The sequence below is a fragment of the Chiloscyllium plagiosum genome, unplaced genomic scaffold, assembly GCF_004010195.1.
Source record: "Chiloscyllium plagiosum isolate BGI_BamShark_2017 unplaced genomic scaffold, ASM401019v2 scaf_966, whole genome shotgun sequence".
Classification (NCBI taxonomy): Eukaryota; Metazoa; Chordata; class Chondrichthyes; order Orectolobiformes; family Hemiscylliidae; genus Chiloscyllium; species Chiloscyllium plagiosum.
Window position 1 is genome coordinate 592 of NW_025212090.1, and position 24,409 is coordinate 25,000.

The 24,409-nt window shown below is 38.9% G+C and overlaps 1 protein-coding gene across 1 annotated transcript; it reads left to right on the forward strand.

Moving 5' to 3' along the window:
• Positions 1 to 5,674: 5,674 nt before the first annotated feature.
• On the forward strand, positions 5,675 to 24,319 carry LOC122547300 (sister chromatid cohesion protein PDS5 homolog B-like; the record flags this gene model as incomplete). The annotated part of the gene is made up of 6 exons (XM_043685949.1): positions 5,675 to 5,806; positions 16,628 to 16,831; positions 17,060 to 17,146; positions 18,991 to 19,088; positions 22,039 to 22,165; positions 24,239 to 24,319. Coding segments are annotated over exons 1-6 (705 nt in total), but the record flags the coding sequence as incomplete, so codon positions are not given.
• Positions 24,320 to 24,409: the final 90 nt, after the last annotated feature.

The following is a 24,409-nucleotide window of genomic DNA, read 5'->3' on the forward strand; positions in this document are numbered from 1 at the left end:
TGGGTGGTGAGGGAACGGCGGTGAAGGAGGCCCAGGACCTGCATGTCCTTGGCAGAATGGGAGGGGGAGTTGAAATGTTGGGCCACAGGGCGGTGTGGTTGATTGGTGCGGATGTCCCAGAGATGTTCTCTAAAGCGCTCTGGGGAGACGGGACGCCTCCTAGCAATGGAGAGGATACCGCATCGGGAACAACGGATACAATAAATGATATTGGTGGATGTGCAGGTAAAACTTTGGATGTGGAAGGCTCCTTTTGGGTCTTGGATGGAAGTGAGGGAGGAGGTGTGGGCGCAGGTTTTGCAATTCCTACGGTGGCAGGGGAAGGTGCCAGGACAGGAGGGTGGGTTGTTAGGGGAGCGTGGATCTGACCAGGTAGTCACTGAGGGAACGGTCTTTGCGGAAGGCAGAAAGGGGTGGGGAGGGAAATATATCCTTGGTAGTGGGGTCTGTTTGGAGGTGGCGGAAATGTTGTCAGATATTTGGTTTATGCGAAGGTTGGTAGGGTGGAAGGTGAGCACTGGGGGTGGGGGGGGGGGTGGGGTTCTGTCCTTGTTACAGTTGGCGGGGTGGTTTTTGAGGGCGCAGGTGCGGGATGTGGACGAGATGTGTTGGAGGGCATCTTTAACCACGTGGGAAGGGAAATTGCGGTCTCTAAAGAAGAAGGCCATCTGGTGTGTTCTGTGGTGGAACTGGTCCTCCTGGGAGGAAATACGGCAGAGGCAGAGGAATTGGGAATATGGGATGGCATTTTTGCAGGAGGTAGGGTGGGAAGAAGTGTCATCCAGGTAGCTGTGGGAGTCGGTGGGCTTGTAAAAAAAAAAAAAAAAGGTCGGTGTCAAGTCGGTCGTCATTGGAGAGGTCCAGGAAGGGGAGAGGGGTGTCAGAGATGGTCCAGATAAATTTTAAGGTCAGGGTGGAATGTGTTGAAGTTGATGAATTGCTCAACCTCTTCACGGGAACACGAGGTGGTGCCAATGCAGTCATCAACGTAGCGGAGGAAGAGGTGGGGAGAGTGGTGCCGGTATAATTACGGAAGATGGACTGTTCTACGTAGCCAACAAAGAGACAGGCATAGCTGGGGCCCATACGGGTGCCCATGGCCACCCCTTTGGTCTGGAGGAAGTGGGAGGATCTACTGCAGTCCATTTGGGGGTAGGTATGCCATTAGAAAGGGAGTTCCTGATTTAGCTGAGTGACAAGGAACAGATCTACTTCCATGTCTGGATGTCAAATAGCTTGGAGGGAATTTTCAGGTGGTGATGGCATTCCCAATTATCTGCTGCTCTTGCTCTTCGAGCTGGTAGTGGTTGTGGTTTTGAAGGTGCTGTCTTGAGTCTGTGAATTTCTGCAGTTTATTATGGTGCAAATTGCAGTTGTTGGCGAAGTGACAATTTAAGTTTGTGGATATGCTACCAGTGAAGTAAATTGTTTTCTCCCGGACTGAGGCCTGCTTCTTGTGGTGTTTTGGTCTGTATTCACGCAGACAAGTAAGTTTTCTGTCACACTCCTGACTTCTGCCTTTAGATGGTGGACAAACATTTTGGGAAGTCAGGACATGAGTTATTCGTTGCAATTCCTAGCCTCTGACCTGCTCTTGTAGCCACAGTACTTGGCTGACGTAATACTGTGTAGTTGAATTTTTGGTCAATGGTAATCCTTAGGATGTTGTTAGTGGGGGTGTCAGTGATGGTAACACCATAGAATGTCAAGGGGTGGTGATTAGATTTGCGTCTTATTGGAGATTTGTATGGTGTGAATGTTACTTGTCAGCCCATAGCTGAATGTTGCTGAAAAATGTGTTGCTGGGAAAGTGTAGCAGGTCAGGCAGCATCCAAGGAGCAGGAGATTCGACGTTTCGGGCATTAGCCCTTCTTCAGGACCTGCGTTTTTCCAGCAACCCGTTTTTCAGCTCTGATCTCCAGCATCTGCAGTCCTCACTTCCTCATACCTGAATGTTGTCAGTCTTGCTGTATTTGGACATGGACTCCTTCAGTATTTGAGGAATTGCACATGTTGCAATTTTGATTTTTGAATATTTTGCAGGCACCAGCAATTAGTTCTTGGTTTTGAGGCCTGTGCCCTTTTTTAAAATTTACTGTAGACATCCTTACCCCTTATTCTGAGAAGATCCTCTTCATTTGTTCATTTTGTGCGCAACAACAACTCAGGACAGTCAGCTGGGTTGTGTTGGTCACATGGATGGGTTCATGAACTGCAGTGAGATGTATTCACAATCCTTCACGTTCTGATGTAGTTTTCTCAAAGGTGGTGGTAAACAGAGGTACCACTTGTCTTGTGGCCTTAGAAGCATCCATGTGATATTCTCTGGATTGTTGTTGTTATTTCTTTTTTCTTAAATTCTGAGTAATGATATAGGCCATAGTCATTGCTTTAATTACTTTGCCATCTGAGTGATTTGTGTTTTGCCAAAAATGACAAAAGAGAATTATGATTTCAGGGCAGATCTTGCAAGTTTTTGTTGTTGTTGATGTTGCTGGTTTAGGTGGGGAAAAAATACACAGCTTTTTAAAACTGTCTTCAGTTCACCAACTTTTTTTAATTATATGAAGCATGCTGTTCAATAGGGAAACTATATCCCTGAATTGACTGACTGACTATATATTTATGTGGTGTCCTTTTTAAAATTCCCCTTTTTTTAAAACTCAACATATTTTCATGACAGAAAAGCAAACACTCCTAACTTGTACTGTTGTGAACAGAAATTCATTTTCATATTCTGTGTAGAGATTGCATATTTTTGGTTTCCTTTTTAGACCGTCATCACTATAAAGTTTGTGCCATTACTCTGATTATGCTGCAGATAAGCCTCTTGAGCATCCAGAATGTTGCTCACTGCTTTGTTTTACTCCTGTAATATATTCAGACATTAGTTCCTAGCATATTGCTTATTCAAATGTTTCATTGCCACCATAAAACTTGTTTACCCTGCAATAATAGCTCACCTGGACCAAACCGAAACACAATGCAACAGTTTGACAAAAACCTGTTAAGAGTGTGTGCTTTTTCAGAAGCTGTGTGACTAAAGAAGTTATGTTGACATGATAATCCTCTTTCACATGGTGAGGGGCATAGGTGGGCAGTGAGGTTGACTCTTGAACTCTCAATCAGTCAGACTACGGCTGAAGTAGAATCTTTCTCTCTCTTGTGCACTCTCGCTTGCTTGCTTTCGCTTTTTTTCTTCCCCTATATGCTCCCTGACTGAACCCCAGGAAAGTGACAGTTTCCACAGCATGATTTCTTAGTCAAGGTATTTTCCTCTTACTCTGAGAAAGAACAATCTTGACACGTTGCCTGATTCATCCATTTTCTATGGCTGAGGAAATCTTGCCAGAGGAACCTCTACATGGTGTTTGTGAGCAAGGAAATACAAATACATGTTGCGGGGATGAAAAAAACCTACCAATTCCAGCTTTCATTAACTTGACTAAAGTATTACTCTGAATTGATCATGAGACTCTCAGTTGCTGTTCCAAGATTTGAATGTCCAAGAAACCTCTTAACAATTTTGCAGCAGCTTCATGATATTAGTGCAACTGTTGTCAGAGATCTGATACTATTGCTTTTCAAAATCCAGACCTATCTGGAGTCAAGCTATGTAATGACTCCATGTTGTTTTGCAGATGACAACATTTTATACACCTCATCACTAACTATTGTGGTACCCACGTGGATGCATGATGAGCACCATAATGTCTTAAATTTAAATTGATTTGTCTACAGTAATGGATGTGATTCTCAGGAGTGCACTTGAGAATTGCCTGTGCAAAAATAAACAAATGGCAAACCAAATGGATTTAGAGAAAGAAGAAGCTACTATGCGGTGTTCTCTCAAACTGGTTTGGGATTGATGGGAAAAGTATGGTTGGAGGAAGGCTCTCGGAATTTAGAGGGGTTCAGAATTTTCTGCAGGAATGGTGGCTGGAGAAGCAACATTGGGAAAGCCCCTAAAAGAAGTTACCATACTGTAACTAAATAGCCAAGATTAAATAATGAAAGATTGGTTAGAGGGAACTGAAACCATACACCCTGATTGGAAGAAACAATGGGAAAGATCGGAAGGCTATTGAGCTGAGGGCTATTAGACGACTGTGTACTTTAACTTTGTAATCATGGTGTGGTAAAGACTAACTTTTTTGACTCCAATTTTGCTATTCTGTTTAATTCATATCTGGCACACAAGATGTTTGTAGAAGATTAGTCCTCTCCGCTACAGGGCATCTCGTCACGTGTCCCTCGGGGTAGTGCCCTCGGCCCAATCATGTTCAGCTGCTTAATCAAGACTTTCCCTCCATCATTAAGTCAGAATTAGGGATGTTCACTGATTGCACAAGGTTCCGCCCCATTCGCAACTCTTCAGATACTGGAGCAGTCCATGTTCAAATGGGCTGACAAGTTACCAATAATATTTCTGCCACATAAGTGCCAACAATTACAGTTTCCAACATTGCCTCTTGAGATTTCAATGGCATTATCATCACTGTATTCCACCACTGTCAACATCCAGGAGGGTTCACCAGAAACTGAACTGACTTTGTCATATAAATACTGTGGCTGACTGCAAGAGCTCAAAACCCTGTGATCAGTAACTCACTTCCTCACTTTCCTAACATTAAAGCCTTGGTGAGGATGGGGATAGAATACAATAAAATGTAGTTATCAACTCTGAATGGTTACTCGTGTAATTTTCATTATTACTCTCCTTTTGTGACATTGGTGAGCTCAACTTTGGAAGATGTGCCCCTGATTCTAAACATTGATGCTGCGACCATGATTTTGTTTCATTTTGGTACATGAAATCCAAGCACAGTTTAGCTGAATATTTGTGTTGAACTGAGCTGTGCTATTATGACCTTGATGACAAAATCCTATGTTGATAGATCATGTTTTAATTTTCGTTAGTTAATTAACAGGCTGGTAAGTCGTTAAAACATTTTCCCATGAAGCTTCAGATGTTCTCATAATAACAATTGACTGACTGGTTGGTTTGTCATGTGTCACAAGTCCTAAATATGAAACTTCAATCCAGAGAGAAGTACTCCTATTTCTATTTTAACTGAAATTTTGTGATTCCTTTGAGTCTGATGGCATGAATCTTTCACTTCTGATGACTGAATCTTTTTCAGTTTATTTTTGCAACACAAAAATTTCCAAACATTGACTTGCAAACTTCACAAACTTGAACTACACACTATTATGGTACCACTTTTTCTGAAGTGAACTTCTCTCTTAGACCTTTTTCCTTTGTTTGCCAAACTTTATTTCTGAAGTGAAATTAAAACAAAACTAATGGCTTCACTTTTTGTTTCTTTGTAAACTCCAAGGTATAAACATATTTTATTCTATTGCCACAACAGAATCGGCTCAGCACTTAACTACAGCTATATGTATTCCTGGAATTGATGCATTTAAATGAATGTACCGGATTGACCTTCCCTTTGACTTTCTGACCTTTTTCTAAAACAAAAAACCTTTACAGCACTAACCCAGATCCCTTTGCCTTCAGGTTAAACGAATTCAAGATGCAGTCGTAACGGTTATTTCAATCACTGTTGATAGATGAGTGCAAATGGCTTTTACTATGCTGGGCATAATAAAAATCTCTCTTTAACAGGAAAGTCTATACGTTGACTTAATTCTTTCTCTTTTTTTTTAAAGGGAGGAAACGTGATCTATAACCATGGCTCATGCCAAGCCAAAGGCCAATGATGGAAAAATTACATATCCACCTGGAGTGAAAGAGATCTCTGATAAAATATCAAAGGAGGAAATGGTTCGAAGATTAAAGGTTTGTAATTATATTAAATTCTTATGTTTCAGACAACTGTAAATCATTGTGATTGTTCAAGTGATAAAACTTCCTTGTGGAAGTTATCTTGGAAGATCCTTTAAAAAGCATTCCAAGCTGACAAAGAAATGTTTGTGTCCATTTGGATTTTTTTGGGAGTGGAGTGGAATGGATTTGGGGAGGCTGAGGATTAGTTTGAGATCTTGACCAATTGGGTTAGTGGGCTGAGGAGTGGCAATTGGAGTTTAATTTGGATAAATGTGAGGTAAGCAATTTTGGTTAAACTCAGTCAGGACTTGAACACTTAATGGTAGGGCTCTGGGTACTGTTTTAGAACTGAAAACCTAGTGTTCAGGTAGGGAGTGCTTTGACATTTATATCACCGGTAGACTGGGTGATTAAGGCTGGAACTTCTTTCTTTGGAGTGCAGGAGGTTGAGAGGTGTTCTTCCTGAGGTTTATAAAATTATGAAGGGCATAGATAAGGTGAATAGCAAGGGCCTTTTCCCTAAGGGGCATATTTTTAAGGTGAGAGGAGCAAGGGTTTCTTTTTAAAAGGACATGCGACTGTTTTTTTTTACACAGTCTGTGGAATGAACTGCGAGAGGAAGTGGTGGATGCAGGTACAGTTAGAACATTTAAAAGACAAATGGATAAGTACAAGAATAGGGAAGATTTGGAGGGATATGGGCCAAACGCATGCAGCTGGGGCTAGTTTAGTTAGTAAAAGTATTTCAGATTTAATTTTTGCTGGTTTATCAAGAGTGTCAGTTAAAATAATGTTTACTGAAATTATGAAAGATTTGACTTTATTTGATAAATTGGTGTCCTGGACTGTCTTTTCTATTTACAGCATAATTTTTAATTCTTTAATTTATTGTATAGTAAGAAGTCCATTCCATGTTTCTCCCTTTTGACAGACTGACTCTATGTTAAGGTTTCAGAGGCCTGAAGACAACTAGTCTAAACTCTCTCTTTAGTGAAAGCAATGGTTAAGTAGATTTTCATATAATGGTTTCAAGATTCTATGAAGTACAAAATGTCAATCATGAGCACGTATAGCATCATTACTTTAAAAAAAGTAATGAAACACCCTAAGGTGTTCGCAAGGGGATTATTAAAGAGTTACAAGAGATAATAGGTGAGCATGCCAAAAGTGTTGTTAAATAAATTGGTTTTAAGGAGTAACTTTAAGGAGAGTGAGGCAGAGGATGAGGACTGCAGGGAGCAGTTTACAATATTCAACGAAGATAACTTATCATTGCTACTGAATTGAGGTTGCTACTTGTATATTTAAAGAAGTTGCTGGATTTTTGCAACAAAGCATGAGAATATTGAATCTCAAGACGAAACTTGTATGATCTGCTGTATTCCTGGAACTTCGAATAAAAATGGTTGGTAAAAGAGTGTTGTTGATGACTCCTGTGAAAACTGATTTTTTTTTAATATAAGGAAAAGGCCTACACAGAAACAGAAAAGAAAACAACAGGTGGACAAAGCTTACCTTTTTCAAACATTTTTTGGCCAAAACAATATGAACATAGTTCAGGCAGTGGATCTTTCAAATAGGGACATTTCATTAAGAAGCCAGGCAGCAAACATGATTGAACAAATTTCCAAACATTCTCATTTTTCCTGCACAAATTTGAGACTATAAGTAATCAGTCATTCCCACTGTGCCTCTGTTATACGAGATCTCTTTCTTCCTGTTCGGGTGCTTTTTGACTCCGTCATAGAGAGTCATGGAGTCATATAGCACGGACAGAGACCCTTTGGTCCAATTAGTCCATGCTAACTATAAACCCTAAACTAAGTTAATCCCACCCGACTATGCTTAGCCATATCCCTCCAAAAACAACTGGTTCATGTATTTGTCAAAATGTCTATTTTAAATGTTTTAACTGTATCCGTATCCATCATTTCCTCTGGAAGCTCAATCCATACATGAGCCACACTGTTTTTAAAAAAAATTGTTTCTAATGTCTTTTTAAAATCTTCCTCCTCTCTGCTTAAAAATATGCTCCCTAGTCTTGTAAGCCCCCAGAGAAAAGACACCTGCCATTCACCACCTCAAACCCTCATTTTATAAGATTCTCCTCAACCTCCAACTCTCCAGTGAAAAATGTCGTAGCCTCTCTCCATGACTCCAACCTTCCATTCCTGGCAACATCCTGGGGCATCTTTACCTAACCCTCTCCAGCTTAATAATATCCTCCTGATAACAGGGCAACCAGATCTGAAGACCGTACTCCAGAAGAGGCTTCATCAACATCCTGTATAACCTCAATGATGTCACGACTCCTGTACTCTGTGATCTGAGCAATGAAGGCAAGCATGCTGAATGCCGCCTTAGCTACCCTATCTATATGTAATGCAAACTTCAAAGAATTATGTACCGAAACCAGTAAGTATCTCTGTGCAACAGTACTCAAGGTCCTACCTTTTTAATTACCATAAATCCTGCCCTTGTATGTTTTTATCAACATGGAATATCTCTACTAATCCAAATTTAAACTCTATTTGCCTCTCTTCAGCTCATTGACTCAATTGATCAAGATCTCTTTGTACTCTTAGGTAACCACCTTCACTTTTAATGATACCACTAATTTTGGTGTCATCCATAAACTTAATAACCATTCTGAAAAACAGCCCTACATCACAGACTCCTGCCAATTAGCAAAGTTTGTACTCAATTGGCAAGTTCACTCTGAATCCCATGTGATTGAACTTGAGAGGAACCTTGATTATCCAAATAAGATGGGTGGGCAGTATTTTGTTCAGTAAATTAATTATTTGGTTCATTTGATTCAATGCCTCTCCTCTAGGGCTTGGAGTTTTCAGAAGTTTCCTTTTTTTTTCCTTGCTCTGCCTGCCTTGTTACCCCTCTCTGTCTCAAGGTTTGTTTCTGAGCAGACACACCCTTGTGTGTAAGGGATCTGCAGCATTGCTGAAGCCTCCCGCGTTTCCCCCCTCAGTTCAATGCAATTGACACAGCGAGCACTTGCACTTGCTAAGTTCTTTCCCTATTCAGGAGACTAGGCAGCAGCAAACCATGAGCGAGCCCCTGTTCCCACCCTGCCCCCACCCCCACCCACTCTTGTGACAAGTTCCACTTTTGCACTCAGGTGATTCTGGGGAAGGGGAGTTTAGAGTATGCCCCTGTGAAGGACTCCATGGAAAGTGTGGGGAGAGCGAAAAGGGCAGATGGTCAGTCATTTGGAGACAGTGCCTGGGCTCCTATTGATGTCCAGTACTGTTCTTGGCAGCATTTCAGTAAGCCAAGGTTGCTTTTAATCAGTGTTGGAAACACCTCTTTGATGTAATATTTCTATCGAGACCTTGAGATTTTCTGATTTAATATTCTTAGAGATAACTTGGCTCAAATGTATCTACAATCTAATATGATTCTTTTTATTCTTGACTAGAACCTCCATATCTGTATTTGTCCATTGTTCTCTAATCCTACTAGCCCTACCTTTTCACTCTAATGTAACATAATGACTCTGAACATACTTTTGAAGGCCTCCTGCTTATCAGATGCCCCTTCACCTGTGAACAGTTTACGCCAATCGATTGTTGAGAGTTGGCTGTAACAGACCATTTGGTCCAACCAGTCTGCACTGCATTATAATCCCAAACTAAACTAGTCCCACATGACTTCTCTCTACCCATATCCCTCGAAACCTTTCCTATTCATGTATCCATCCATGTGTCTTTTGAACATTGTAATTGTACCTACATCCACCACTTTCTTAGGAAGTTCATTCCAACACTAAACTCCCCTCTGTATTTTAAAAAAAAAGCCCCTTGTGCCTTTTTTTTTAATATATCTGTCCTCTCACCTTAGCATGTGTCCCCTAGTCTTGAAATCCCCCATCTTCGGGAAAAGGCAACTATCATTAACTCTTAACTATCCCCCTCATTATTTTATAAACTTCTATCAGGTTGCCTCTCAAAATCCTACACTGCAGTTTTTTTTAAAAAAGCCCCAGCCTATCCAGACCTTCTTTATAAGTCAAACCTTCCGTGCCTGACAACATCCTGGTAAACATCTTCGGAAACCTGTCCAGCTTGATAATATCCTTCCTATGACTGGGCACAATATTCCACAAGAGGCCTCACAAACGTCCGGTACAACCTCAACATGACTTCCTAACTTATATACTCATTGATCTCTAATCCTACTAGCCCTACCTTTTTACTCTAACGTAACATAATGACTCTGAACATACTTTTGCAGTGAAAGCAAATGTGCCAAATGCCTTTGTTAACCCCCCATCTACATGTGACGCACACTTCAAACAATTGTGTACCTGCACCCCTAGGTATCTCTGTTCTACAACACTGCCCAAGGCTCTATCATTAATTGTATAAGTCGCACCTTTATTTGTTGTACCAAAATGAATTTATCCAGGTTGAACACACTCTTCCATCCAACTCGTCCATGCCGACTAGATATCCTAACCTTATCTCGTCCCATTTTACAGCCCATCTGACCCATGTCGTGAAAATCCCTTTGTAATCTGAGATAACCTTTTACTGTCTACTATCCTCCACAAAGTAACTATTAATACCTTCTATATTCTCAACCAAATCACTTATTTCAATGAGAAACAAATGAGGACCCAGAACTGCGTCTTAGAAATGTACAGCACGGAAACAGACCCTTTCTTCCATTCAACTCGTCCATGCCGACTAGATATCCTAACCTTATCTCGTCCCATTTTTCAGCACTTGGCCTCTAAATCCTTCCTATTCATATACCCATCTAGATGCCTTTTTAAATGCTGTAATTGTACCAGCCTCCATCACTGCATTTTGGAAAAGCAAATCAAAGCAGGCCTTATACACTTTTTAATGGTAAGGTCCTGGGGAGTGTTGCTGAACAAAGAGACCTTGGAGTGCAGGCTCATAATTCCTTGAAAGTGGAGTCACAGGTAGATAGGATAGCGACGAAGGCATTTGGTATGCTTGCCCTTCTTGGTCATGCATTGAGTATAGGAGTTGGGAGGTCGTGTTGTGGCTGTATAGGATGTTTGTTAGGCCACTGTTGGAATATTGTGTGCAATTCTGGTCTCCTTCCTATTGGAAGGATGTTGTGAAACTTGAAAGAGTTCAGAAAAGATTTACAAGGATGCTGCCAGGGTTGGAGGATTTGAGCTATAGGGAGAGGTTGAATAGGCTAGGGCTATTTTCCCTAGAGCATTGGAGCCTGAGGGGTGACTATTTATAGAGGTTTATAAAATCATTCGGGGCATGGATAGGATAAATAGACAAAGTCTATTCCCTGGGGTGGGGGAAGTCCAGAACTAGAGGGCATAAGTTTAGGGTGAGCGGGAAAAGATATAAAAGGGACCGAAGGGGGCAGCCTTTTCAAACAGAGGGTTTCTGTCCATTCTCTGGACTCCATTTCTTTCTCCACAGTAAAGACTGACAGAATATTCATTTAGTATCTCTTCCCATCTTCTGGGTTCAACATAAATATGACTTCCATGATCTTTTGGGGCCCCACTTTGTCTCTGGTTACCCTCTTGTCTTAATGTATTTATAGAATCTCTTTGGATTATCCTTAACCTTCTCTGCCAATGCTGTCTCATATCCCCTCTTTGCCTTCCTGATTTCTTTCTTAAGAATGTGCCCAAAATTGTTTTTTAATCTATTAATTAACAGATTCAATTGAACCAAGTTGTCTATATCTAAGATTCTCTTTTTTTTATTCTTGAGTAGAACCTCCATATCTCTCTTCATCCATTGTTCTTTAATCTTACCAGCCTTACCCTTCACTATAACAAAAACATAATGCCTCTGAACTCTGCCTCATCACAATCTTGAATGCCTCCCACTTGTCAGATGTCCTTTTACTTCGAATTGTCTATTCCAATCAACTTTTTTGAAAGCTCTTGTCTCATACATTTAAAATTTGCCTTGCTCGAATTAAAAACTTTAACTTCTATGGAAGGCTTATCCTTTTGTATGACCATTTTGAAAAGAATGGAATTATGATCGCTAGATCCAAATTGTTCCCCACCTTTACTTCAGTCACCTGCCCTGCCTTATTGCTCAAAAGAAGGTCGAGCTTTGCTCTTTCTCTAGTCGGAGCATCCACATATTGATTTTTTTAAAAAATTCTTGGTAACAAATTCTTCACTATCCAAGCCTTTTAACACTATGGTAGCCTTAGTCAGTATTTGTAAAACTAAAATCCCCCATTATCCAACCTTATTATGGTTGATTTATATCTGAGATCTCTCCACATATTTGTTTCTCAATCCCTCTTACTATTGGGGGCCCTGTAGTACAATCCTATCCATGTGATCTTTCATTGCTTATTGGTAATTTCAACCCCTGTATTTTCACTGGACAATATTTCAGAAATATCTTCTCTAGTTACAGCAGCAATGTGTTCCTTAATCAAAAATGCCATTCCCCAATTTTTGTCTCCTTTTCTATCCTTCCTATAGCATCTAAACCTAGAACATTTGAGCTTCCAGTCTTGTCCATTTCTCAGCCAAGTTTCAGTAATAGCTATGATGTCTGAATCCCATGTTTTTAAACATGCCCTGAGTTCAATAGCATTGCAATTTGCAATTGAAATAAATGCAATTTAGTTTTTCAGCATTACTACATACTCTGACTTTGTTGTCTTTCTTTTCTAATTGACATGCTCTCTTCATATTCAGAATCTTTCCCATCAATCCTTCCATTGACGTTGCTATTTAGAATTCCTCCACTTGCCCCTTTCTATCCGTATAAAGTCTCCCTTGGTAGAATGAGCCAATCTCCCCACTCGGATATTGATCCCTTTGCATTTGAGGTTAGATGCGTGCTTTTTGAGCAGGTCTTTTCTGTCCCAAAAGACATTCCAATTGTCCAGAAACCGGAGTCCCTGAACAATACACCAGCTGTTCAGCCATTGATTTACCTCCTTTTTAATCCTTTTTGTTTCTTTCCTTGTTTGAGTTTGGCATTGGGAGTAAACCAGAAATTACTATTTAGAATGTTCTTTTTGTTTTAATCTTCTACTTAACCTCTTAAATTCACTGTGTATTGCTTTAATCTTCTCCCTGAAACTATCATTCCTACCAATGTGTACAATAATTTCTGGTTTCTCAGTCGCAACTTTAACAGTGTGTTTGAAATGCTCAGTGATGTCCTTGATCGTAGCACCAGGAAAGCAACCAACCATTGTAAATGTACACTCCCTGTCACAGAATCTCTTGCCTATGCCCCTGCCAGGAGAGTCTAATAATTCTATTAAATCTAGTCAAACGCTGCTTAACATAAGAATCATTTTTACTGTCCAATAACCAACAGCCACTTCCATTTTCCTTGGAAAGACTAACCCCTTCCACAGTTCCAAAAACCGAAGATTGATTTGATAGAGGAATATCCACCAGAGACTGAGCTACCTTCTTGCCTTTCCTGACAGTCACCCATCTATCTGACTAATCCTGCTGTATAATAACTTTCCTAAATCTGCTAGCCATCTCATTCTGTACCTGAGATATGCCCTTAATAACATTAAGCCTAAAAAAAATATAAATTAATTGCCTTTCGTTACCTACAGAAAGTCAAGTTTAAAATGGAAAAAATTAAAAATCCATATATTAAACCTACAAAACTTAAATAAGATCAATCACTTGGCTGTTTAACTGAATAAAAACTACTCCACATCATTAAATTCAGCTAAGAGAAAAAAAATCTTCTCCAGAGCCGACCACGTGTAGGACGACTTAAAACAAAAATACAACTCCTTATTTTAAAAAGATAACTTTTGCAATGTCAAAAAAACACTCTCCTGTTAAAAAAGACAGTTTCAATGTTAAAAAACTCAGTCAGTCACTGGAGACCCTGGTGTTTTTTTTAAAAATGTCTTTTTTGAAAAAAAAATCACCTTTTGGGTTTTTTTGTATGTTAATGAAACAAAATGAATAAAAATCTTAAAATATAATGACTGTAATAACTCTTAAGAATAAAACTGGTAATAAATCTTTTAACTAAGCCTGCAATTTGAGCAGCTGCAAGATCCACACTGCTTCCTTCTCGGTACTCCAAGCATTTGAAATTGTCTTGCTCCAATTAAAAACCAAGTTTTATGGAAGTCTTATCTTTTTCCATAACTCTCTTTTAAAACTAATAGAATTATGATCACTGGCAGCAAAGTGTTCCCTTACTATCACTTCAGTTACTTGCCCTATCTTATTGGAGAAAGTGAGGACTGCAGATGCTGGAGATCAGAGCTGAAAATGTGTTGCTGGAAAAGCGCAGCAGGTCAGGCAGCATCCAAGGACCAAGAGAAGGTCACATTTTGTTCCTTCTCTCATAGGGACACTTTGTTTGTTTTTTCTTGAACATTTTTAACATTCTTCACTGTCCAAACCTTTGACTGGGACTACCATACTGTTAATGTTTGGAAAATTAAAATCCCCTAAAACTACAGTTCCCTTATTCTTGTATATATTTGAGATCTCTCTACATATTTGTTCATCAATTTCCCTCTGACTTAGAGGGTCTACAGTACAATCCCTTCAAGGTGATTATTCCTCTTCTATTTCTAATTTCAACCTATATATTTTCACAGACTGATTTTTCGGAAATATCTTCTCTAGTAGCAGTAATGTTTTCTTAGTCAAAAACACTACTCTTCCTCCTCTTTAGCTTGTCTTCCTAACACTCTTGTAGCATCTGGAAATGAGAACATTGAGCTGCTAATCCTGTCCATCTCTCATCCAAGTATCTGTAATAGGGATGACATTCGACCCCTTGCACAGACTTCCAGTTTCTCACTCTACCCTAACAATGTTACAGATGTTTTTGAGACATCGTTAATCCTGGTGCTGGAAAAGCCCAGCAGGTCAGGCAGCATCTGAGGAACAGGAGTCTCTGCATTTTGGGCATAAGCCCTTCAGGGATGTGGGGGTGCCCAAGGGGACTGAGAGATAAATAGGAGGAGGATGGGGAAGAGGGTAACTAGGAAGGTGGAGGTCTGAGCAGAAGGTGGAGCAGATAGATGGGAACCACACTGCATCAATGTCAAGTTTTCACCAGTTTCCTCACTTCACACACACACCCCACCTCAGCCCAGATCCAACCCTCCAATTTGGCACCATCCTACCTGTCAATCTTCCTTCCCACCCATCGACCTGTCACAATTCCCTCCCCCGCCCCCACCCAGCTGCATCTACCTATCACCTTCCTACCTATCCACCCCTCTTCTACTAATCTCTGTCCCCTTGGGCACCTCCCACAAATCTGATGAAGATCTCATGCCTGAAATGATGACTCTCCTCTGATGCTGCCTAACCTGCTGTGCTTTTTCAGTGACACGCTTTTTGACTCTGGTCTCCAACATCTGCAGTCCTCACTTTCTCCTATTCGACATTTATGCTCACTGCTGCAGAATTTCCTGTCTGTGCCCATGACAGGAGAGTCCCTTACAACAATTACTGATTTAAATTTTGTCAAACTCTTCCTCTTCATGTCAAAGATCTGACTCCCTGTATATTTTACTGAGAAATTATCCTTTTTCAAAAAGTAACCAAAACTGAGTATCCATTTGAGAGAGGAATAGCCTGAGGAGACTTCTGAACTATCTTCTTACCTTTTCAGGCAATCATCCATCTGTCTGATCCTGCTGTGTAATCGTTTTTCTAAATCTACAAACAAGAGACTGAGTTAGATGGTTTGCCCTCCATGATATAACGCCTGAATTACTACTTAAATCACGTTTCACAAGCAGCCACTGTCATCCTGGAAATCAATTTTAACAAGACAAGGTCTTTTAGACCTCTGGTCGGAAGTGTTCTGGCATCATCGAATAGCAGCAATGGGTCTTAATCAGTCCACATTTACTTGTCCTTTTTGTCATCGTCAACTCCTTGCAACTGAATAACAAACGCCAGTACATTCTTCAAGACTTCACACTCGGCTGCCAGTAGACTTGAGGCTGCCAAATTGAAACCTGTTCCATTTGTGAAGAATCTTTTTTTTTTTCCTTGCATCAAAATTCAGTTCATTCTGTAACTGTCAAACAGCTGACACTGGGTGACTACCCCTATTGCACTTAACTTTCTATTTACCTGTTCTTTTTTAATATGCTTTTTATCACCATGCCAACCTCTGGTCAGAAGGATGTTTAGTTTGGATGTAATGATATAATCAGGAAACCAATTGATTCTTTGCATATTTCCATATTTTGCATATTGTGCAAAGGAAAATACATAAATTTATCTCTGAATGTGGGTCATCATGGTGCAAACCCATCATGGACTGAATATCCTAAAATGTGGCATTTCTTCTTTTGAACTGTTGCTTTAATAAGTTTGTAAGCTTTAACAAGGTAAACTTATTCACTTTTTTTTTCCTGATTGTTGTCTATTGAAGCAGGCAAAATTTGAAGAGCAATGTTTCCACTATTCCTGCAGACTGAACACAAATGGGGAAGCTGCAAGTTGAATCAAGATTTAAGATAGTGTAAAAATAAAAAAAGCACGATCGAGAAAGTGGTGGTTTTGTTGGTGTCCTGCAGCTGCCTACTGTTGATGTTTTAAACTGCAAGTTTTGTCTTTTGAGGAATCTGGTAGTGCAAATAAGTTGTCTATAAGAGTTTGAAGAAGCTACTCTGGCCAGCAGTTGACATTATGGGTTGCAAGTATTAATGCATATTTTTGTACAGTACTGCAGAAGGAAACCATGTGTTAACTTGCAAAGGATAAATTTAATTTGTACCTTTTTTGCGTTGAAATGCAACTGTTAGCATCAACATAGTGTAATAACTAAACTAGTGTTCACAAAAATGTAATTTGATCTATTATCTTTTTAGATGGTTGTAAAAACTTTCATGGATATGGACCAAGATTCCGAGGATGAGAAGGAGCTGTATCTGAATTTAGCATTGCATCTTGCTTCTGATTTTTTCTTGAAACATCCTGACAAGGATGTACGTCTGCTTGTTGCTTGCTGCCTAGCTGATATTTTTAGAATCTATGCCCCAGAAGCACCCTATACATCACCAGATAAACTGAAGGTAGCTTTTCATATCCTCTTTATTTTTAAAAATATCGTTTTTTTTAATGCCCTGGTCTTCTTTCCCTCTCCCCTCCTTCTTCCTTTCTTTCCCACGCCACCCCATGCATCCACTGAGTTTCTAATATGTTCAGTTGTTGTTTTGCATTCATGAATGTTAAGTCTTTATTTCTCAAATCAGTCAAAAGTAATTTGAAATTTTGTAAATATTCAATTTTGTTCTGTTTAGGATATATTTATGTTCATAACAAGACAGCTTAAGGGGTTAGAAGATACAAAAAGTGCACAGTTTAACAGATATTTCTACTTGCTTGAGGTGAGTCATACAAATTGCTTTAAGGTATCAATTATTCCTCCTATTGAGATCATTTGAATATATGGAGTCTCAATCCAAGGGAAGAGTAACCACTCTGTTTACACAAAACATATAGGTATTTATAAAATCTGCTAATTTTTTTTGGTTGAAGTGTAAAACACTTGTTGGTCTTTACTATGTGGACAAAAATAAATAAGAAATGCAGAAACCTATCCTCTTCCCAGTTTTAAAATCTGACTTTTTAAAATCTGACTTTTTAAAAATCCATTTTAATTTTTTTTTTTTTTGCTTCCTTCTTCTACCCTTTTTTCTATTCAATTATTCTATACCTTGTTGAAACAGAACAATGCATCAGTCTCATGTTCTGGTACTCTTTCGTTAACTAACTTATGAAATTTATTTCAGTATATACACCTTGAGATGTCCAATATTTAATTTTGGTCTCTAGCTACCAACGGTAATCACATTTGTCTATCTTACATTGACATGTCTAACTCTTCTTAAAAATCTGTCGTCGTAAACCCCTCCAGGTATAAGCATCAAAATTCTATTGTCTAGTTTTTTTTTTAATGACCTATTTTGCCTGCCTGCCTTCTAAGTGTTGCATCCCAATTAACAGACTCATAGGAGTAGTTTATAGGCTTCGGATCCTTCCCTGAACTTCCTCGATCATAATGTCAGAAGTGGGGTTGTTCGCTGATGATCGCAGAGTTCTCTGCACCAATACTGACTGCTCAGATACTGAGGCAGTCCATGTCTGAATGAAATAAGAACTGGACGTTATCTGGATTTTGGGCCGACCAGTGGCAAGTCACAGTTCTGTCACACACGTGCCAGGCAATCTCCATCACTTCTTCTTTTACATTCTGTGCATTACCATTGCGGAATTTCTCTGTCAGTATCCTGGCTGTTAGCATTGACCACAAATTGGACCGAACGTGTCTTTGTGAATACTGAAGAAAGCTAAAGGTCGGAAATCTATATGTAATACGTATCTATATAATCGGAGTCACCTCCTGACTCCCCATATCTGTCCACCATCCTTGAGGCGCAAGTGAGCATTATGATGGAATACTCCTCATTGCCTGGATGAGTTCAAGCCCTACGCCACCCAGGACAAAACAGCGCCCTTGATTTGGCATTTAGTCACAACTGACACTAAATAGCAGTGAAATTCAGCAAGGTTCCTTAGCACCTTCCAAACCTTCAACCAGTACCATCAAGAAAGACTAGGACAGCAGATGTATGGGAATACCACCATCTGCAATACCTATAAATCCCCCTCCAAGTTACTGTGTATCTTGATTTTGAAAATAGATTGCTGACCCAATGCTATTGAAGGAACAAAATCTCAAATGGTGTTGTGGGTCTAACTTATATCAAATGGTGTGCAGTGTTTGAAGAAGACCATCGACTACACTGCATGATGTGCAATGTGCTGACCTAAGCTGTTTTCTTTCCCCTTCACATTGCTGAATGTTTGCATTTGGAATGTTGCATACCACATGAATATGGTTGTACAGATTAGGGAAATAATATTTGTGCTAACAATGGATATTTCTTCTGTCCACTCCGGTCTTTTTTTTCAGTCTACGCCATTATTCTAGCAATTATCAGAAAATCTAGCATGGTCTTTGAAATGTCCTCCAGTACCTCCCTTTTTTTTCTCTTGCTGACTTGAATTGCCTTGAGCACTTCTTTTTGATGGTGTTAGCATTAACTGAGAACTTACAGTCTGGACAAACGAATGCATAATTTTGTTGTTTTTTTCACTTGGTTGTCTTTTAATTTCTCCAATTGTAGAAATAAGTGAAATTATCGAGATTTTCTTTCTTTCATTGCAGAACATTGCCTGGGTCAAGTCATATAATATCTGCTTTGAACTGGAGGATAGTAATGATATATTCACTCAATTGTATAGAACACTTTTCCAAGTTATAAAGTAAGTTGGTATTTCTAAATAAAACATGCTTGACAAATGCTGAGTTTTAACTGTATATCAGTTTTTCATAGTTTATCTACATAGTCTTTTATTTAATTGGAGTCTCTTCACCCTGTCAAATGACTTTTTCTCATCAGAAGCTTTTCAGCTAATTTGATCAGTAAAGAAATTATATTTTTCCTCTTCACACATTACGCAAAGTTGGAATATAGTTTGGCTTGTAGGACTTGCAAGGTGGTAGTATTCTGTGCATGTGTATTTATTTTAAACAGTGAAGGAATCGGGAAATGATAATTAACTTTGCTCGTGTTTCAGTGAAACTCTGTGATCTACCAGATGCTAATGTACCAAATTAATTAGTCAAGTAGCCATTATTTAGTGTACTTAAGTAGCACATTCCAGGATCAGAACTGAACTGCATTTTACTGAGACTGTCCCAAATACGCATGCCACTATTGTTGAGAAAATGTTTCATTATCCACTATTGGTGTCCTTGGATCTGTGGAAAGAAATTACAGGAGAAAGTAAGTGGTGAAGGAGGCTTGAACTTGCATTTTAAAATTAGGGGTACAAAATGCATAGGGCAGTATGGACCCTTAGTGCCCCTGCAGGTGTTTTAGGATGGTGGAAAATTTGATCTCTATATGAATGTGTAACTCCATGGAATTTGTTTAGTTGAGAAAGGCACTAGTGATGACCAATGGCCAAGCATTTTGATGGCAGCTGTTAGAGGAGAGCATTTATGGAATGAGGTTTTGGTAATATAAGGCATGATTTTGGAGGTGTCCGTGTTGGTCTGTGGTGGACAAAGTTAAAAATCTCAACAGGTTATAGGCCAACAGGTTTAAGGCGACTGTATACTTTAACTGCAGACCAGCGCCACCTTGTGCATGAGCTAATATGAGCAAGTATAAGATGGGGATATTTTCTCATCAGCCTGTTCAGTCTGTTAGAATGCACCTCTGAAGTGGGTGATGGTACTGTATTAATAGTCACTTTCTTACAGCACAGTATTCTGCTGCTGTTGCCATTTTATTAGCTTTAGACTTTTCAGGATCTCCTAGACTAGAAGTCATTAGCAAAAGCATGTTTGGTTGTGAGATACGCTGAGGGTCTAACTATTGAATTAGGTAGTCCTGCTGCAATGAAATGGCATAGAGTCAGGTAGCATGGAAATACCCTTTGGTCCAACTAGTCAACTCTGATCTGACCATGTTCTCAAACCCAATCTAGTCCCACTTTCCTGCTTTCGGCCTATATCCCTCAACACTTTTTCCTATTCATATACTTTTAAATGTTGTGAGTGTACCTGCAACAACCCTTCCTCTGGCAGTTCATTCCACACATGAATCACTTTCTGTATAAAAAAATTGACTGTCATGTCCTTCATTAAAATCTTTCTCCTCACAGCCCCCTCTGTTTAAATTCAACCTGCCACTCCTCAGCCCATGAAGCCAATTGATCAACATCTCTTTGTAATCTTGGATAACCTTCTTCTTCACTGACCATCTACCACCAATTTTGGTGTCATCTGCAAACTTAATAACGATGCAAACTATATTCTCATCCAAATCATTTATATAAATGACAAACGAAAGTGGACCCATTCCTGTGGAAACATCACTGGTTACAGGTGTTGGCAGTCCAAAAAAAAATCCTCCATTGCCACGCCCTGTCTCTTAGCATAATATCAAAACTGGTCACAAAGTGAGAGACTTTGAATTGCATGATAAAACTAGAATGCTTCATCCTATTGAAAAACGTTGTGGTGTTAATATTGTCCACAAATGTTCGCTGGTGGCTTGTTGTGAGTGATGTCAGTAAGATTTTGTTTTGTTCTCTGTTCTATTGCCGCACAACTTTTTGAAAAATATACCTATTGTGACCGAACAGCACTTTTTGTCAGACAGTACTTTTTATTTATTGCTCTAGTGATTCATAGGGTTCACTCACTTCCTTGCCAGTCCATTCAGGGAATGAAGTCCTGTGCTTAGTTTTCGTAATTATGTTGACAATATTATCAATGCAGTTAGGGTAATGGATGTAGATATGCTCATTGAGCTGGAAGGTTCATTTTTAGACATTTTGTCACCATACTAGGTAACATTATCAGTGAGTCTTCGGATGAAGCACTGATGGCATTGCTCGCTTTCTATTTGTGTTTAGGTTTCCTTGGGTTGGTGTTATCATTTCCGGTGGTGACGTCAATTCCTGTTCTTTTTCTCTGGGTGGTAAAGGGGATCCAAGTCAACGTGTTTGTCGGTAGAGTCCGGTTGGAATGCCATGCTTCTAGAAATTCTCGTGCGTGTCTCTGTTTGGCTTGTCCGAGGATAGATGTGTTGTCCCAGTCGAAGTGGTGTCCTTCCTCATCTATATGTAAGGATACTAGTGAGAGTGGGTCATGTCTTTTTGTGGTTAGTTGATGTTCATGTATCCTGGTGGCTAGTTTTCTGCCAGTTTGTCTAATGTGTTTGTTACAGTTCTTTTCCAGTTTGCCAAGTTGGGGTAACGCTTGCTAGGATTGTTGTGATTCACTGCTTTAGTTCAGATTCCTTGTTGGTATAATGTACGGATGAATAATTCATAAAATTAAAATTATTATAATTAAAACCCCATCATGGTTTGAAAGTTTCTATTCAGTTTGAAGAAAATCCATATTTTTTTAACCACTGAGTCACCATGAAATTTTGTTTTGTTATGATCTTTGTATGGACAAAGGCTTTCTTAAAAAACCAAAATTTGAAATTCCAGGCCACGAATTTCAATGAAAAGACAATGCACTGGTTATAAAACTCTTCTATCTCATTCCAGTCTGCAGTTTTTTTTTTTAAAAAAAGCACTCTACAGGTTAAGATTTTAAATGAGTAGTTCACCTGTTGAGTTGTAATAGATACAGGGGTATATTACAAGTTCAAATTTGACAATCTTTGTCTTTTTGAATATATTGTAGCAATGGCCACAACCAGAAAGTTCACATGCACATGGTGGATCTGATGAGTTCCATAGTTTGTGAAGGGGACACGGTTTCTCAAGAACTTTTGGATACTGTTCTTGTTAACCTAGTACCAGCACATAAGGTGAGTAGTCAGCATGATGTTTGATTTGTTTGTGTTGTAGATTGAAAAGTAGAGTAATTTCAGTGGCGGCATAGGGATCTTATAAAAGATTTTCTAAGAGTGCAAATATAAGGATTTTGTATTCTGAGCAAAAGAGATAACAGTATGATTTCTCAGCTTTAAATGCCTTTCTTTTGTTTTCCAATATGATCTTTAAGGGAACAATAAGCAATTTTTATCCAGCTACATGATACAAGTTGTGGTAGTCAATGTAAAGTACTGGTGAAGGTAGTCTAGTTCATGAACACTTTTTGTCAGACCAGTATTTTTGGACTGCAGTATTTTTTATTTTAATGTAGTTAACTTTTATGATTGTGACATGTGTTCTCTGGAATGCCCCAGATTTTCTGTTGGCCATTCAGTTATGCCAGTGTAGGAAGATTTTGCACTGGGGGGGCCCTGTCAAATCCCCATCATTTAGTATCTTTTTATTTTCAAAGAATATCAGTCAAAATCGAAAGATTCCGCTGATCTTTCACATGGTGGTAGTGTTGGTCCAACATAACTAGTTCAGTTGTGTACATCATTCCAGAATGTGTTGAGATCCAAGGCACTATTTTGCCATTACCCTCTCCACAATGATGTGAATTTTATCCCGGCTGTGTGTAGTGGCATTTAATCCAGATTTAATGCTTTAGCCATTTGACATGACACATCAAGTCGAGTATTAAGCGGGCCAAGTCGAGTATTAAGTAGGCAGAGCATTTTTAATTAATGTTTGGCAATGTTCATTTATTTCTCCTTTTTTAAATGAATTTGGCTGAATCATAGCTGATCTATATCTTATTTCTGTTTACCCATGTGTGTTATGGAGCCATTTCTTGAAATTTTTAATTGATTTTAACCTCAATGATTTGTTCATGGGCAGAGATCCCTTTTTATGTAAACAAGTGTTTTCAGGCATCACCTCTATACAGCTGTAATGTATTGGTTAAACTGTGTTCTTCTGGACTCTGTGTCTGCTATATAAAATGCTATAATGATCTTATTTAAATCAGCTCTCAGCTGATCTTTGAATCCAGAAATGTTTATATCATGTATTAAAATGAGGTGTGCAGTTGAGGACTTTTTTGCTCATGGCAGTGCATTTTTTTGGCATTCAAATAATAGAAACCAACCAGGTCCATCTAATGCTTTCAATGCAAGTGATGTAATCCCACAATTTCTGCAGGTGGGTGTTTGTAAGTATATCAGATGCTATTCAGTTGACTATTTAGGGTCCTGAAATTCTGTTCGTCTAACACGTTCAGATGTGATCAAATTATTGAAAAATCACATCGAGCACTTGATTTCAAGTGCAGCAGATTAACATTTAATTATCATTTTTAACAACTGCACTTTTGATTTTCAATATTACTATTTGCACTGATAAACTGGTATCGAATTGAATATTGCAGCAAAAACCAGGTGAGGGAAAATATTTTTTAAAAACTTACTCTGCTTTTACATATTTCTTAATATATTCTGGTAAAAAACTAAAAGAATCAAAGCTTGTACAATGTGTAAGGCCCAAATCAAGATTTGGTCAAAACTATTAGTGGCGATTCATTAATTGCTGAAAAGATAGTGGCCGGTGTTTAAAAAGCCTTGCATTAAATAATTATGGCACTTTTGTTTTTTTGAAAGTGAGCAAAGCTGTAGCAAGTCTTGCAAGAAAGATGATAACTCAGCGCAAGCGAGAATAAAAATAACTTTGGATTGCAGAGAACAGAGACCAGTCCTAAGTTGGAAGCCAGTGATTTTGCAGTGGTGAATTAAAAAGCAAATGGGCATTATTGCGGAAAGAGGACATAAACAATGGGAGTTACAAATGAGATCAGGAAAATGGAGCAGGACCCATATTTAATGATGCCACGATTTAAAAGATTACTTCTTAGTTGTGTGCATCTATTTTAATGTATTGTAGTTTGATTTATTTGTGATGTATCATTTCAGTTTTAAAAACTGAAATACTTTGTCAATATTTATACAATGTGATTTGACAACAGTTTATTTTCTATTACTCTAGTCTTATCTGTTTTTATTTTTCTGCAGAATCTAAATAAACAAGCATATGACTTGGCAAAAGCTCTTTTAAAAAGGACAGCTCAAGCAGTTGAACCTTATATTACGAATGTAAGTATATAACTTGATTTTTCCAGGACTAATTGTTCAGACATATTGTCCATTGATTATGGTGTGAGTTGGCAAGCAGTTGGAGCAGTT